This window comes from Schistosoma haematobium, chromosome 3 (genome assembly GCF_000699445.3).
Source record: "Schistosoma haematobium chromosome 3, whole genome shotgun sequence".
NCBI classification, from domain to species: Eukaryota; Metazoa; Platyhelminthes; class Trematoda; order Strigeidida; family Schistosomatidae; genus Schistosoma; species Schistosoma haematobium.
The window spans coordinates 31,677,873-31,696,822 of NC_067198.1; the positions used below are offsets into that span (position 1 = coordinate 31,677,873).

At 32.4% G+C, this 18,950-nt stretch overlaps 2 protein-coding genes across 2 annotated transcripts in view; one reads left to right on the forward strand and one right to left on the reverse strand.

The window, feature by feature from the left end:
• The window catches only part of TAF11_1 (transcription initiation factor TFIID subunit 11), a 36,303-nt gene extending 18,663 nt beyond the window's left edge, over positions 1-17,640 (forward strand). Inside the window, exons 4-6 of the mRNA XM_051213617.1 lie at positions 15,298-15,461; positions 15,506-15,569; positions 15,614-17,640. Of these exons, the coding sequence (XP_051069610.1) occupies positions 15,298-15,374 (77 nt within the window). The 3' untranslated portion in view covers positions 15,375-15,461; positions 15,506-15,569; positions 15,614-17,640. The remainder of the gene's footprint in view (positions 1-15,297; positions 15,462-15,505; positions 15,570-15,613) is intronic.
• MS3_00005537 (uncharacterized protein) lies at positions 8,521-13,714 on the reverse strand (the record flags this gene model as incomplete). Its single annotated transcript, XM_035730358.2, has 2 exons — positions 12,553-13,714; positions 8,521-12,177 (listed from the first exon to the last, which is right to left on the reverse strand). Exons 1-2 carry the CDS (start codon positions 13,648-13,650, stop codon positions 8,521-8,523), a joined length of 4,755 nt encoding a protein of 1,584 aa, XP_035585653.1. The 5' UTR covers positions 13,651-13,714.
• Positions 17,641-18,950: the final 1,310 nt, after the last annotated feature.

Below are 18,950 nucleotides of genomic sequence, written 5' to 3' on the forward strand. Positions count from 1 at the left end.
GGCATGGATCTCTATCGAATCCCTGGACAAGATTCAGAAAAGGAAAAACCAAAAGTCAGCAATTAACAACATCCAGCCGAACAAGAACAGAGGAAGTCAAGGTGCAAGCTGAATACACAGAAGCAAAACAGCAAGTGTAGAAGAGCATTAGGTTCGACAAAAAGAAATACGTGTAAGAGCTAGCAACGACGGCGGAAAAAGCTGCAAGAGAAGGAAATATGAAACAACGATGTCAATTAACGAAGGAAGTAGCTGGAAAATGTACAGAACCACAGCAATTATTCAAGGAGGAAAAGGGCTAGCCAATCATTGAGACGCAAGATGCTCAATGTCCGTTGACCAGATACCATCATCAACAACCTACTATAGGTGAGAACAAATCAGCTTCCAGATGAAGAGGAAATTTGGAAAGCGCAATGAAGGTGGATGGGACATACATTTTGGAAACCATCAAACTACATCACGTGGTAATTGCTAGCTTGGAATCCTGAAGGTAAAAGGGAATGAGGAAGATCAAGGAACACACTGCATCCGGAATTGGAGGCAGATATCAGAAGAATGAAAAGAAACTGGGAAAGATTGTTAATGATGGAGTTGGATGGAGAATGCTGGTGGGAAGTCTATGCTTCTTCACAAGGAGTAACAGGTGTAAGTTGTAATGATGTGTGTTGTTAAACGGTTTATACATAATATGTTATATAAATTCTTTGAGTTAACTACCTTGTATATGTAGTTAAAATCGCCTAGGGACTGATTTATAGCTCATATACGGAACTTATCACCACGCTATCCTTTAACGATGCATCTATCCTGGCATGGTATCCTGAATATCAACAAAATAATAATATCAACCTTTTTCAAATATGAAATGTTTAACGAACGGACGTACCTCAAATCTATCTGTTTGTTAACGAAAATGTGAACTTCGTTAGCAACTTTATATCGAAGTATCATCAATCACACTACTGTTTTCTTTGATGACCTGTATTAAGTTTCTGTCTTATTCGAACTGTAAGAGGTTATCATTACTTTACAATTAATCTTTCGATTTATATCAGTAGTCCACCGGTTAAGCGCTTGCGTGAGAGACTGATAGGTCCTGTGTTCGAACGAAGCGAGGTTGGCGGGATCGTGGATGCGCACTGCTGAGGATTCCCACAATAGAACGAAACGGCCGTCCAGTGCTTCCAAGTTTTCCATGGTGGTCTAGCTTCAACTGATTGATGATCTCAACCATTGAAATTAATCTGATGTTTATCAAGCTTGTTATACTCATAAAAATATCAGTAGTATCATTAGAAATAGTAAAATTAATGAGGTTTGTACTATTATTGGTTTGAGTATATTCAGTCGCCAATTTGAACATTTTCTATCAAATATTTGTGGCAGTATATTATAGTTCAGGTGTAGTTCCGTAGAGCAACCCAACTACATTCATTTCAAGATTGGTGAAAATTTAATTTCAGTGATATGTTTCAGTTAAGTAAAACTTTTTAACATTATTTAAAGTAGTTAAGTTGTTTTTATGGTAAAACTTAATTCAAGAGAAAATAATGTTCCATATACAGCTTACTTCCATATCTTTGCTTTTTATATGCCAGATGAAACATAGCAGGATTCACCTTAGTTAAAAAACGATAAATTGTTCGTAGTTAGACAGTATCCAGTCAAGAATTTGGAAAGTGCTGGATTGAATGCTTAAAACATTAACCATTTAGTTGAAGCGTATCCTGATTTTATTATAGTTTCCAATATTATCTCAGTGTTAATTTTTTCCCAACGTCTAGATAAGTACACTTCAGAGCAAGTACTATTTAATTCATTCATATTTCATTACATTGTAGAAAGAATATCCTGAAAGTTATTCTTTTATTGACAAATAAGTGATTATGTTTATCATGAATTTTTATGAAAACAGTGGAATTTAATATCAAATCTACAGTATTCAATATTTAGAAATGTATTGTACAGTTCAAAGAGAAATAGAACGACCATATACTGATATAAATCCTGTACTGTAATCAGTCCTAGTGTAGAACCACTAACATATTTACGTACGTCTGTTACCTTTCGTGAAGGAGCATATGACACCCACCAGAATTCTCCATCCAACTCCACCCTGGGCAATCCTTTCCAGTTGCCTTTTATTCTTTTGGTATCTGCCTCCAGTTTTCGAAGCAATGTGTTCCTTGATCTTCCTCATTTCTTTTTACCTTCAGGATTCCAAGTCTGTGCTTGCCTCATGATGCAGTTCGATTATTTGGATTTGTTAAAATAAGAATACCATCATAAATAGTGATTATTTAGGCAATGAGGTTAAGAACATTAAAAACAAGCTGTGAAATAAAATTATAAAAGTTGGTTTTCTTGATGAACTGGTCTCGTTTCAGGAGTCTTTAAAAATCACTGTCAGTTGTTTTTGTTTTATTTGGCGGTTGTGTGATTTTGATATTGACACGCTACCTATATGTGAAATCGACCTACCACTTTGGTGCGAAGATAAGAAGTGAACGGGAAGCTTTGTTAAACAACCGAATAGATTATGTTCACGAGTTCATTCCTAAACACAGAGATGTGTCGCTGGGGTAATTGAACCAAATTTCAGCTAATTGTGCTCATCGATAAACAGCTATCACTTAACCTTTGGTTCAACATCTGTATGTAGGCATGTAAGATGTATTGACACAGCATAGTCTTAGTCTTCTTAGCAGTGTGCAAGCACGACTTTGATCACAAAGCATTCACCTCTCGACTTGAGTACATTATCTGTAGATCAGGAAGCTAGGATTCAATCGGCTATTTTTAGGTATAGACACTGCCAACTATTTCATAATCTCCAAACTAGTTAGTAGTATGGAACGGATCCAGGAATTTCTGAATCGTCAATTACAAACAATACAATTAATTATTCTATAGACACACTACAAAAGCCTTGTTTTCCAATAGATATACTATAAGTGTTTATTAAAAGACTAGTTCTATCGAAAAAGTTCTCATTATAATGAAGGATCATATTATAAGGAAAAAATAAATCAACGTAATCATGATATACATTATCATATGTTGGATTATTTTGACATAATCACAGTTATGCCGTATTTTGAATACAGACATGTTATGGATTTTAAGCATCTTGATATACTAAATGGGTGTTTTAATTTACACAAAGACTAACATCATAAACCCTTTATATTTTCAATAATTCTAATCAAATAAACAGGAATCTAACAGTTGAATTCATGAGTCAATTGAAGCTAGACCACCATGGAAAACTTGGAAGCACTGCACAGCCGTTCCGTCCTAGTATAGGACTCCCCAGCAGTTCACATCCACGATCCAGTAGTTAGATAGTGAATTCCTAAATTACTTAGTGGGCTCTATTTTATCGAAAAATAACAGATTTTGAAATGTTCAGAAAGTAAATCCTGTGATTGTATACACACGTTAGTGAGTAATTATGTTTTATTGTTAACCGACACAAACACACACAAGATTGAAAGTACACTAAGACAAAATCTCACTCAAGGTCAAAGAATGACTCATAAACTTTAATCCTGTTGGTCAAGATGGTATGATAAGCACATTTTCGTATACTGTTTTCAATTAAAACTTCCTCTGATAAAGGTTGTGTGAAAGGGTGAAACGCATAGAAGATCCTATCATTTGTCTTTTGAAACAATATATATCATTATTCAAGCCAGTCAATCACACACAACTCAAGATCTGACACGAATATCCACTGGTTCAATTCGCGACATTTATTAACAAAGTGAAGTGAAATTCGTAAGATAAATGATGGAATAGTACCATGTTAGTAGAAAAAATAATACAATTGGAGAAAGAATTAATTTGTGGAAAAGTACAAGATGATTTTACAACTCAAGATATAAGGAGAGATAAAGAACACATGATAGGCTGGGCTGATACAGGTATATCATGTGTCTATGTACACATGCTACTCCGAAACCAGATGGCAGGTGAGAGGGGCTTAGGTTATCCAGTAGTGAGTGAATTTCCAGCTTTATGGCATTTTGACGGCTGATTTTTCGGTTCCACCATCTTTATAAACCATTAGACGTTTCGTGTCTTTCTTACTATCTGTGTAGTGTCAAAAAAAGACATAAAACTAATTGAAACCGCTCATATATTGTATCAGTCTTGACATAAATATCTGATGGACAGATAAATGTGTATTACCAATCACTTTAACAACTTCCCATTCACTCAGACTTTTTCATGTACCAGGTCTGGCTCGAGTATATTAACAGTGTATTTCATTATCTAGTCGGTTTACCATACAGAATAACAGTCCATATGCGCTATTGTTCATGTTTTACAAGTTTATTATTAAAAGCGATGGGTTTCTTAGTAGTGATTTTTACCCCATAATAGGTGTGTCTGTAATACTATTCTGAATTCTGAAAATTAACCAGTTATTAGATATATATTGTGAACTGTTCTAACATGAAGTAAGTAATTACTTCAACACTGGTAGTCCACAGTTTTATAGAAATAGGTATTTACTATGTTGTGAATATGTCATAATATCGATTAAGAGTTATTTTACTTAGATTAAATGCATAGAAAAGCTGATTCATATTTCACCTATGTAGAATATTTCTAGTAAATGTGAAAGAAACTTGACGTTTTTAAGATGATGACTTCTTGGAAATCATTGATAATGAAGTGGAACTAAACACGTTATTAGGATTTCTTTACTTATTTCAATAATCATAATACAATAAATCAGATCTTAAATTATCTTTTTAATCTATTTAACTTAAATATAGCTTAGTCTATTAATCCAGTTAATCAATGTGAATAAAGAAACGGAGAACCGAAATTGTACAACTATTAATGATTTTATTTAACTTATATTTAGTGCATAGATTATACATGAATGTTTACATCAAACTAAAATAAAACATTATACGATGTCATTTACTCGATATAAACAACGTTTATAATTTAAATACAACTGTTCATCAATATGTAAATGTAAATAAAATCTCATTTACGATTGTCTGATATATTTTAAATATTAACTGAATAGTTAGATATTAATGATGCCTTTTGACAAATTTTTCTTGTGATATTTCGTCAGTGATTAAAAATAATCAGAAAGAAGCCTTGAACATAAGTTTCGAGTTGTCAAAACATTATAAATACGTGAAACGACAGCTATAGATTATTTATGATAATGTTTATTTTGATGGAATTTTTGTTCTCTGAGTTGAATGGTTTGGTCGTGTAGCTTTTGTCGTTCTTCTAGCTGAAGTTTGTGCTGATGATGTCGTTCAGAAGAACGATGAAAGCTCCAAGATCAAATAATCCAGCTCACAGAATAAAACTCCATCAAAATCATTCACCCGATCTACAGATTTTCTACACCCCTCAAAATCATATGAGCGTAATACACTTCTCGTTGTTTAAAAATGGGAGAATTTCGCCAAAAGGCAGGCTTCCACTGGAGAACAACTTCATTTTCTCCACGAGTGTCTTCGCCAGCATGTTCTACGAACAAGTGTAAGATACAGACCTCCAATCAACTACCCATTCGGATGGAGAATAGCTGAGCAAAGTGGAAGAAAAATGGTGCACCTAATGATAATGGATTCACATTCCAGGATCCGCAAACACCAACACGTCATAGAGGACCAAAAGAAGCTACAAAGTACACTCACGTCAGAATATTTGGAAATCTTGGCAACAGCCATCGAGATATCATGCTAAGATAATGTTTATTATTACATAAAACTAAAAGAAACCTAAGCGCTATGAGAAAAGGTATGAAAGCTAAACTCATTAGGCTGTGGTAGTAATTAAATGAAGAGTAAAACTGGAAAAGGTGTGATAATGATTCAGTTGCGAAAGCAGTTGTAGGTTAGCCACGAAATATTTTTTGAATACGAAGATTAGTTTTAAGGCTTCTAATTGCCACAGCTTCCACAAATTTTAATAGAGTAGGCTTTGGTTGTTTACTCACTGCTTTGTATTTACTTATTTAATCTATTTTATGTCGCGTCTCAATCAGATCCTGCTCTATCGAACTTCCAAGACCATTTTTCCCCTAGAGTCATAAGTTCTATGGTATATACCCAATAAGACCTGTGAATGCCAACCTTTCTGTCCTTTGTAAACACTAAAATAGATACAGGTATATGAATATTTTTCCCAACAGACTATTCATTTTGCAAGTCTGAAAATCAATTTATTCAAGTTGCTTAGGAAAATTCCATATACGAAAAATATGTAGTTCGTTATTTCGGTCAGTAAGTCATATAAATGACAATAAGTATTTAATATCAAGCCAATCTATCACGCTGTCAATGGATTTGTGGTATTGAATAATAATAATAATAATAATAATGATAATAATAATAATAATAAATGGCTTTTCTGACTTTGAAACAGAAAAATATAAGGATTATTACTTAAATTGTAAACGTCACTATCAAAGTTTGACCTAATGATTTCAAATAAATTAAACACTAAGTTTATTGATCTTAATAATAGAAAATTTTCACATCCTTAATATAATTTAGTCATAATCATCTATCGTCATCCGTGACGACGAGATAATTGCCCAGTGATCATTAGTTTCCTATAGTATTCCAAATGAGGTCTATCAGTGATGAATACCACCTACACATTTGTAATATGTAAATGAGTAGAAAAGTTGTAATTCTAACATTTTACGACATGCTGTTGTTTACTTATCCAAGGAATAAATAACTCTCAAAAGTTAGTTTAAGTTTAAATACTACATGGAACGAAGCCAATTCAGTAGTTATTACTCACAAGGAATTCTGATCATTCTGCTGTCGTGTCATTCAGCTCAGAGTAGCTTCTGCATGAAATATGTTTTCATGTATTCGTACTTATATATGTGGTATGAATAAATGTAATTTTTGTTTGATTAAGTGATTTAATTTGTATACATGTTTGTTGTGTGAACTTCAATAGATTAAATGTTACACACGGCGAATATATTTTTCAAGTTAACTAGATAGTTAATCCTTCATTTCTTTTGATTCTAGTAAGATTTAACAGTAAATTAAATACCTCTGTTACTAGTTTTACGCTCGAGTTATTTTAGTATTAGTTTGTCAGTTTTACAGGTGACACTTACTTTTAATAATCATTCAGAGTGTAAAGCTTCAAGTTCCTTTTCGTTTTCAGTTATTTGATTTTTAGTTCCGATATCTAGCCTAACTTGTACTTCCCCCCGGAATCCGGAATTGTGTGACCGATCTTCACAGTCTAAGACTCTACCACAGAGCCATACATATGTACGTTCTATGTAAAGGACTATGATACTAACCAGTTGCCCAAATAAAATCAAGTGGGCAGAGTTTGAATATTTTGAATTATTGAATAAACGTCGAATACTTTAATAACTAATTCACTGTCAACATACTTTGAACTTCGATATCAGCTTACATAATCGCCATTATTTTTCAAAGCATAATGTATTTAACAAACTACACTTCCAAATGACTAGCAGAATGTCTAATTTTATCTCTTAATAGTTTCTTAACGAATATTACAGTCAGCTATGTTTTTAAATAACTTTTTGCTTGCTCAACCACTGGAAGTTAACCAAGTTTTCATTGGAGAATTGAAATATTTCGAATATGAATCCTTTAAAACTTTCATGTTTACACCAAGATTTAAAGCTATTATATTGACAGTTTTGTTCAAAATACGACTCTTCTAGGAACTAAATCGCGTATACCAGTCATTCATAATATGAAAGCTAGTATCAATTATAAATTTGCAGTGATTATTGAAATTTGTTGGCCATAAAATAAGACAATAACTAGACTATATTGTTGCTACATTTGATGAAAGGCTCTATGTTGACCATGACTGACTGACTTTTGATGTCCAGTGATAAACAATAAAAATAGAAATATTAATGAAGAATATTGGTTCTTCAGGATGAGGGTTTGAAGGGTGTTCTATGCTCTGAGCTTGATAGAAGTACTAAAATATTTTAATTCAGGTTTTTGGGTGAGCAGCAATATCCATCTCCTTGTATAATGCTTAATGTTGATAAGCTTCGAAGGACAATAAACCTAGATTTAGAAATTTCTAAAAAATTGAAAACTGTTAAAAACTGTTTCTGGAGTTTTAGATGGAATATATAACATTGAGAGAAGACAGATAACTACCGACAATATCCAGTGATGACCACATAACACAATAAATGTGGACAGTAAAATATTAACGCAACAGCTTGTAGTTTTGAGACTTACATATCCTAGAGTACAAGTGGTTGGTGCTTACAACCATCAAAATACTAGTAAGCATCCACTCATGTCTCTCTTGTTTTCGAGAACTCATCAACTAATATCTTATAATAAGAATAACAAGCCACGTTAATTCAACTGATTTCACTCGGGATGAGTAAAAATAGAAAGACCAAATCGTTTAAAATAATAACAATGTTAATAGTTTCTATACATTATAGGGTAATGAGCACTGTAGATAAGATGCGTGTTACCGACAGGGAATTCACGTAGACTGGATTGTGTTTTCATAACTGTGTATCAAGTGATTATGAACTTCAATGAAAGATGTATCTGACAAGAATTTACAGTTCTTGTATGTACAGATATGGTGTTTATGATGGCGATGTTCATGACAGTTGTACTGAAAGTCTATGCAACTGAATGTTTCCTTAGTGTCGTCAAGTAAGTATTTTATCTTATCGTGAATCTGTGCTGCAGTAGGACGTTTGTGTGGATTATAGGACCACATTTGACACATCATCTCCCATAATTCATCGTTCACTAGTATAGGTCTATCTAATGTGGACGGTGGTAATAATCTCTGACAGTTCGTCGTTTTCTTCAACGTGTATCCTGAAACGTTCGAATTGCAATCTGTACCATTATTCTTGTTGTTATTAAGATTGTGCTCTGATAACATACCTACTAATTCTTGAAATGTTTTAATCTCTTGAAATGGTTCACGTTTTTCCAAATGAAATAGTTCCCATATCAGCAAACCATATTGCCATATATCTGAACTAAAATAAAATTTATGTTGTAACAATGCTTCAGGTGGTAGAATTCGAAGGGGCAATTTTTTTCTTGGCGTCAATACACGATAATATTCATCGATCAGCTGATCTTCATTAAATTCACCATCAATATTATAGATATCATCATTTGTTAACCCATTCATTGGAGTCATTTGTACAGCCAAACCAAAATCACTAATCTTCGGTATATAATTATGGTTAATTAGAATATTTCTAGTGGCTAAATCTCTATGTATTACATAATTCTTCACCAGATAAACAATACCTGATATAATTCCGTAAGCGAAACGATATATCTCTTTTACAGTCAATCTATACTCTCCCAATGTCGTTCTATCATGAGTATTCATCTTGTTGTCTTTCATATAGAAATTGGTCAGTTGAACCTCCTCATAATTCATTAAACTATCTATAATTTGATGTGAATGACATCGGATAAAATGAGCTAAACTTTTGTATTTACAACATTCAAGAATCAAATTCACACCATTCAATGGGCTCCTGTTCCTCTTCAGGTTACTTTCAAACATTATTCCAATCATTCTGATTATGTTATCACAGTTAGTTAAGTTTGATAATATACGTATTTCATTTTTTAAACATATTAATTTACTGCTATCGTTAGTATTATTGCTGTTAACAGTACTTTTTTCAACCATGGATGATACTTTCAATGCAACAATATAATTTTCAGTATCCTCTCTTAATAGTATATCCTTGAATTCATTATTCAATGTATCTTTAATATATGAACTGTGTAACCATGCTTTAAATACTGAACCATAATGCCCCGAACCAAGTGGATAATTGGATCGTTTGATAAATTTACGTGGTATAATCCATTTATTGATTTGATTCATAGAACTTTTTGCAGTACTGGTTGTTGTTGTTGTTGTGATATTAGTAGTATCTTGAACAGTAGTATTAACAGTGAAACCTAAAAGTTGACTTAACACTTGTTCAATAGACTTATAATCTTTACTCAAACTATATGAAGTTAGTAATGACGATGATGATGACTTATAATGGTATGAATGAAGACGATTATAAATATTTTTATAAAGAACATTTGGAAGTGATATATCGGAAGAACATTGATTTTTATAACTTATTTTATAACATAACCATAGAATTATACTCATTGTAATAAGAATTAAAATTATTGGCAATATAATTAAATAAATCCATGAAACGAATTTCTTCATCATTTGTAATTTTATGGTTTCGTTGGAATGAATCGAAGTAGTATCTAGATAAATCAGTTTGATTTGTTTAAATGCATTGCCTGCAATATTTTTGGCTAAACACTGATAATGTGATTGATTTAAAGTATCCTTTGAAGTTAACAATAATGTTGATATGTTATATATACACGTTTGAATTTCTTGATCACCATTTATACTAATATTAAATTGTATTTTATTTTCATCTACTGAACATGTATGTACATTTTCCCATTTAATAAATGATTCACTCTGGTTATAAACTGCTCTCATCCATTGTATACTTGGTTTTGGTGAACCAACAGCTTGACATATTAATTCTATGCTATTTTTAGTCATGTTATCAGTATTAATACTGTAATTTAATACAGTATGTTGTCGTAAATTTGTTCTAATTAGTTGTACATTTTCAGTTGGTTTCAAAATCTTCGGTACATTTTGTTTAAACGTATGAATTTTGATTACGAATTGTTCACTTTTATATGAGCATTTTAAATGAACAACAAGTGATTTGTTCAAATGGATTATTTTTCTAACCTTTAAAGAATAAGGAGATAATATCCAGAATGTGCTATTAGTCAAGTGATCTTCAGTACTATTTTGTGTATTAATAATGGTCAATTTAGGCCATTCTTTTAGTTTGAGTTGTTCAGGTTTTGTGTGCATTTTACGTATACACTCTAAACTCATAGATGTACTTTGAACTAGAAAAATTTCCGAATTGTTAAGTCGTGAGTTTACTTCATGAAATTGTGAAGAATTATTTAATTCAATAACAAAATACAACTGCCATTTTTTCCTGATATTTTGAATATGACGATTGTTTTCAGTGTTTTTGAATGTATCAATTACATTGAAATCATTAAACGCTGCACAACTTTCTTGACCATTAAAGTACATTCCTATTTCATAAACACTGCTACACCTTACACACAAATTCTCAGGCCAATAATTCAAATACAAATTACGTAGATGAGATATTTCATTAATACGTTCCCATAACTTTTCTGTTTTATTAAGTACTATCTTAGGATAATCGGTTGCATTGTAAAGTGGTATTAATTTGAACGTATGTTCAAGTGTTTTATCGTATGTTGTGTAGTTTTGAGTATGATTATCAATTGAAATAAACCAAGTCACATTATTTGGATAATTATACCCGAGTTTTCGAGCTATGCTCCTTTCAATATCATTTGGGACACAATGAAGATAATATTGTTGTGTAATTTGGCTTTGAAGATTTTCAACATTTCTAGACAACTCTAGGACAGATTTGATAATAAATATTTGAAGTGTTCTCTTCGTCTCTCCATATCCAATTGACAAGGTAATTGTTTGACTTGGCAAATTAATTTTCATTTTCACAAGACATTTCCAAGTATCTCTAGTACGGATTAAATTTGTTTGTGTTTCCTTTGTTTTTTGGTCAGATTGATGTATACCATGTTTCATAATACAGAACGGTTGATCGTCAGTTTCATGTTGTGTCCAAAATGATATATTCAAGTTAAGTGAATTGTTTTTTATAAGAAGATCTAAAGTAGAATTTTCTTTAAACGAGGACTGATTGCCACCTAAGATGAGGCAATTACAATGAAAACTTATATGTAATTTATTTGATATTTGATTGGTGGTCTTTACTATTTGAATTATTCTTCGACTTATTGGTGCCATTCTATCTGGTGTAGTTACTTCACAAAGTATCAATGTATTATTTACTGATTGATTAGTTTCATTTGAAGTGTTCAATAGATTTAGATCATATTTTGAAAAAGCATAAAGAACTGAAAACTTATTAAATATTTGATGTGTAGTCAAACATTCTGTTCTTTCCCATGTACTTTGATCATCAAACTGATAATGTTCTTGAAAATCAGATATGTTGGAAAGTTTTACATTTTCCTAAAAATTTAATAAATTTTAAAATGTAATTACGTTTTCATTATAACTTTTGTGAAAGCTAAAGACTAATTTATCAAACGAAACATACTTGGAAATTGGTCAGTTTTTAATTATTTAGGGAAGAGTTAAATGATTTTAGTACAATTTAGAGCAAAAAGAAACTATAAATCTACAACTTAGTTTTGTCATATAATCACGAGACTGATAGTTCCTGGGTTCAAATCTCGCGAGGCGGGATCGTGGATGCGCACTTCTGAATCCCATGCTAGGACTAAACGACCATTCGGTGCTTTCAGGTTTTGCATGATGGTCTATCCTTAAATGATTCATGAATTGAACTATTAAAACACTATTATATTTAAGAAACTTACTTACTTGATTTAAGGTTTTCCACCTAAAACATAACTTGCCTATCGGTTTATGAACAATATATTTTTGTGTATAACTACCAATACATGTTAAACGTAATACTATGGTTTGTTGCATTACACGAAATGTTAAAAGTTCATTAGAATATTTAACAAACCAATTAATATTGTTTAGAAAAAATTCAGAATGATTTCTTATATTGACCGATTTATATATATTGTGTTCCATTTTATTTATCGATTGTAAATACAAATGAATTGTAGGTGCAATAACTGGTGATGGCATAGGCCATATTGGCTGAACAATACGTTGTTGATTAATTTGATTATAATTACATAACATAAATAACATTATACGTGGAAATTGTGATTTTAAAAGACATACACCAAACCGATTATCATAATAATAAAGAATTGAATGAAACTGATTTTTTTCTAATCGTTTAAATGGATACCATATTTGACGACTTGATTTATGAGGTGTTAATTGATAATCAATCCAAAATACTGAAGAATCTTCTTTAAATGTACTATTTAATCCAGGACATGGTATAAGCATAGGTTGATCACGTATAACATCCAAATGAACAGTGTTCATGTTAACTGAATTTGTATAGAGAAAAACACTACCACAATTTATTGTATTATTTCTTAATTTTATTACAACACTTGAATTATTTCTTAATTTACTTTGTTTAAATAAACATTGATCTTGTTCATACCATGGACAACATGGGCAACAAGATGGTTCATTTGGAAACCAGTTTATTATTCCCATATTTTCATAATTTAAAGATTGACAACATTGATATAATCCACGAAAATTAGTACGTAATACATTATTCTCTGGTAATTTAATTAATAGTTTACTTTGATTTTTTCTTTGATTAACTATAATTGTTGGTTTAAATTTGTATGGTATAGTTGAAGGAATAAACCATTGAGTACCATATAAACAAGACAATTCTATTTCTTTATTATCTATTGGAATATCATATTTATGATCATGTTCATTTTGTTTTAATTCGTAGAATAATTGATTTTTCAATGGGTTAGTAATTGATTTATTAAATAACAATAAAATTAATAAAAATTCAATTAACATATCCAAAGGTATATTGTTTAATTGTTATAATGAATAATTTGTTATTATCATTGTTAAATATTAAACTGATAATTTAATTCAATCCCTTGGTTGATACATATATATACATATATAACAAATACAGAATCTAGTATCCATATAACATCATTGTTCATAATACCTGACCAATAAAGTGACATTATTAAATTTTAAATAATTGTCAAGGTTACTGCTAATATTCACGTATATATATATATATATATATATATATATATATATATATATTCGATTATATTGAAATGGATATACTTGGAATAATAATAATGGAATGAGTGATGATTTTTAGTTATATAGTTTGTTTATGAAATGTGAATGAGAGATTTTGGTGTATTATTAATGACTTTTATTAACCTTTTTATAATTATTTGAATTATATATATATATATATATATATATATATATGTAACAATATTATTTTGTAGACAAATGTTTATATTAAGAATCATATGAACTAATAAAGTCATTTTATAAATTGTAATTTATAAACGAATCAAAATTAAAATACATTGATTATTTTTGAAAGTAACTGTTTTCATCATAATAATCAAAGATGGATAGTGGCTAACAGTGGGATCCAGGACATGCGTTTCGTCTTATTTGGGACTCGTCAACTGGATGTATCTGCATTTCAGAGTTGATGTACACTTTGGAACCAGAACCTAGTACTGTTCACTTGAAACGCCATCGCGTTATCTACTTAGCCACTAACCATCTTTGATTATAGTGCTTGTAAATTAAGGCAATATCAAGGCAATATGCACAGTATAAACATATGCCAATAACAGACTGACCAATAACAGTCTTAAATAACAATGGGAAGATTCAAGTAAAGACAATACCAAGTGAATTAAACTTCATCCTATTTCACAAGCAAGTGGCTATCAGGACTTAATACCTAAGTAGACAACGCGATGGTGTTTAATGCGAACGGTACTGGGTTCGAGTCCCAGAGTAAACATCAACTTTGAGATGCAGGTGCATCCAGCTGATGAGTCTCAAATAGGACGAAACGTGTGTCCTGGATTCCGCTGCTATCCACTATCCACCTTTGATTATAGTGCTAGTAAATTAAGGCACTATCAAGGCAATACGCACAGTATGCACATATGCCGATAACAGACTGATCAATTCAAGTCCTAAACATCAATCGGAAGATTCAAGTAAAGACAATATCAAGTGAATTGTTTTAATCATAATTCTATGATATGAACTCTGATTAGTTTAGTTAGGAAAAACAACTAAATAGAATGGTTTTTCACGACTTCGAGTTGTTATGATTTTAATGACTTTTTTTTAAAAGTTTTACCGTATTTATTCTATCAGTATATATGTTTTCTATAGCAATATGGTACTATGGAGATAGTTAGGACAGACTTATTTTGTAACTAGTTTTTGCTACTATTTTCATTTCGTTCATTAATTTTCATAATGTGTACATTTACTATGAATTATTGTAAAATAGTTATTTTAAAAACTCATGACCTTTCGTTTTCATTTTGAATCCCCCCTATAGCATGACACATTGATTACCGCTCACAAATACACTGTTTTCAATTACCTGTTGTTATGATAAAAGAACTCTAATGTATTTACTATTTACGTTTACAGACCACAGTGATATTCTCATAATATGCTTCATCTGGATATACATCTCGAACTATAGCAATTGTGATCGTAATTATTAACTACTTATCATTGTGGATTACTAGACTAAGAGAAACTCGAATACGCCAATTCCTGACTGTTTAAGTAACGTTCAGTATATTTTTCTTGTATGTATAGATTATATTTAATATATTAATACATTAATTTTTAGACGTAATAACTTTATCATTATTTTTGGAATTTATATATTCTTGGTCCGCCACAGTACTTATAAAGTTAAGTCGTCAGTTATTCACTATTGTGTGTAATAAATTTGTAGATATACGGAATACCACTAAATTAAAGAATACTATTAACCAATTATCTTCCAGAGAATTCATCTGAAGATAAACAAAAAAAGAAGGCAAGCTTATTTTGTATGACTATAAATATTGATCAACGCTTGACTAAATGGAGTTGGCCTGCATTCCTTCTCTATTGAGCATCATTTCGCACCACACTCTTCTCTTCGCTTCGTCCCTCTAACTGCCTGCCTAAATCAATGAGTGTACAAAATATACGTATTCAAAAATCCGTTCTCGTACTTGACTTATTTAATTCCGTTATTCACTAACGCGATCTAAGTCGATAATAATATACGAGGATTGACGATATGTATATTTCAATGACATTCAATCATATGAGGATTGGCGACATGCATATTTGGACAGCAATTATTCATACGATCCTACTGAAATCAGATAACGGTCAACAAGAACGTTTTGGATTAGAGATGAGTTCGTATGTGAAATGCAAGCATGCTAGCCAGCAGTAAGCTGGTACTTTGTAAAAAATTCATTGTTCTCTGGGTTTGCTGTTTTTTAGGTGCAATACATTCAACAGTACTCTGTACCTTCAACAGACAAATCACTCCACCTTTAGAAGCATCACTTAACCTGAGACAACTTCATCGTCGAAACAATAATTATGTTCCAAATATTCGGTAAAACAGCAAAATGTATGTAGGGACAATACAACAATAATTGTTATTATTATTGTATATTTCTGACAGACAGGTACACGCTATTTTTGCATGCGTGATTAATAATTTGCAACATCGGTTCACAAATAAAGTGCTTCCCAAGTAGGATTTTTAAATAGATAAGATCAATGAAAATCAGTAGCACTATATGTATGCGGATGTGCCACAAAGTTATTAATTGGGTTTATGTATTAGTAATGTACGGTGATTATAGTTCTTATGATCTGTCCCGAAAACGGCATCGCGAACACTCTGTGACCTTCAGAAACCCACAGCAGGTCCAAACCCAGAATTCGTATATTATAACGTGACACTGCTAAGTATTTATGCCATACAACTGTTTAATTTTATAGTTGTGATAAAGTAAATATAAAGGATGACACTAGATGTAACCTTGGATGACGCGTTCGTTCACTTTATTTCGAGCTTGTTTTAGGTGTAAGTGTTACTGAGCCCTAGCCAAACTTTAGCGAATGTTTGCTGTACAACTAAATGTTTTGTTTTACATCTAAATCTGTTGTAACCACGCAACTCAAATTAATTCTGCACACTCCAAATCTCAGTTCTTGCTTGTACCCCATAGAAGTTCTAGACATGGCACTGACGAAGCAGACTCGCCGTAAGAGTACCGGTGGCAAGGCACCCAGAAAACAGTTAGTCTGTTCAATACAGATATAAATAGAATTCAACACTTACAAACAGAATCTGTCATCTATACCGTCTGACTTCTACTTTAAAGCAATAGGAGTATTAACATAAGCATCTATTGATAATACATGTATCGTACTATCACTGTAGTATCATTACTCTTGCGACAAACTTAACGTTTCCGATCTTAGGAACTCAATCACTTGTGAAAGCCATCTATTTCAGTGCGACTTGATAGGACTTTAAAACGTTATATTTTTTCTATTATTTCTATGGTTAACCGCTTTACATTCAACCAACGTCCTAGTAACATATTATTGCTCGTTGTTTTCCGATCAGTTTCTGCCGCCTCCTTTTCATTTGTCTTACAGCTCGGCAAAACCTGGAGGGTTCATATTAATCGTTTGGCAACCTCCGGCTCACGACTACTCCCAACATGTTTGGTACCGATTCAATTGGCCGTTCAATCTGGTGGGGGGTGTATATTAGGTCCAGTGAAATGTCACTGAGCCCTAGCCAAATCATTCAGCAGTCGGGTAACTGGACATCGAACAAGTCATCGATCCCTGTCAAAGTCAAGGACAACCAACGCACATCAGTTAATCATACGCCATGGATTAGCCCATGCGGCGATGGCCACAAATTCACTTGTACCTACTTTAACTAATATGTCTCTGTAATAACGTCCTTTTTGTTGTACGGTCTTCAAAGCGCCCACAGTACCTTAATGCGGCGGGGGGTAATTCACGTTAGGTGCTGACCGTGAGGTGTGACTTCGACGTTAGCTGTTGGTCATACCATTCCCGTCTAACTCGAGTAGGACCCCAGTCATTCGACATAGATCATCAACGTTGATGGTCTATACAAGTAATTCATAAGACTGCTTTAAATTCACAAAAATCATCCATCATATCAAACCGTTTCTGTGGTATGCGCGAGGTTACTAAGTGTTGGATATTTTATCAAGCTTCATAAGGGATACGGGAGATTTGCTCAGGTGGTTGGCGCATCATGTGCAGGCCCATAAACCAGTGGTCTCACTGCTAACATCTCTTATCTTCTCTTCTTCGTATATGGTGTTTTTGCGATGAGATCTCATTTGGTTTCCATAGTCATCAACAAAGCTGATTCACTCAGCAATCACAACAGAAAAACCAAGTCAACTATCAACTTCGAGATGTGATTCCGAAGAAAACTGAGTGAAAATGGAGTTGCATCTTTTGTGTGTACCTTAAATAAAGCTAATGTCCATGTGGGTCATTTAGATGTCTAACTAGGTCGCAATATAATCACCATGCTGTCATTCTATAATGTTCATGATATAAAGGACATTTTCAAAACCTCTTGATCATATCAATTCGCGCCTATCAATTAGCGATCAAGATAATCCATGAAAGAATCAAGGCCTCCTTACGAACCTGTTTGACTACTGAAGGATATCATACTGAAAAAAAGATGACTGTCCAATGCTTACATTTTCAAAGGTTCGCTAACAGAGATTGGTTAGAGATTTTCAAATATTATAATCTCAATAAACCGTGCTGGCAAATTTGGTTCTTTCGAAAGTTCAAAAATGCGGATAGTATGAAAGTAGGACAAATACTGACATTCACAGAGAAACACAGACGTTGGAGTCACTTTTCTGGTTCGCGAGGCGAGGCGCAGATCCATAACAAATAAACAACTAGGCTGTGTCCAGTTAAACCAATGGGGTTAGCATCAATGTCGAAGGTTTGGTGAACGATTTATTTTAGGAATTTACGTACCTCTACCACTCAAAAATCAACAATACGAGTAAGAGCACTCTTGTTTTCAGAGCCCACTCTTAGAAGTATTAAAATAACAGTTTTTACTTTAAAATTTAAAAGCATTATGATAAGACACGTACACCACTTTGTATTTCCAATTACCATCGACGGCATGAGAGTCTCTCAGCGAACTTGTGTCCCTCAGCGCAGGTTCCCTAAATGCCACTATGGCCGCCAAA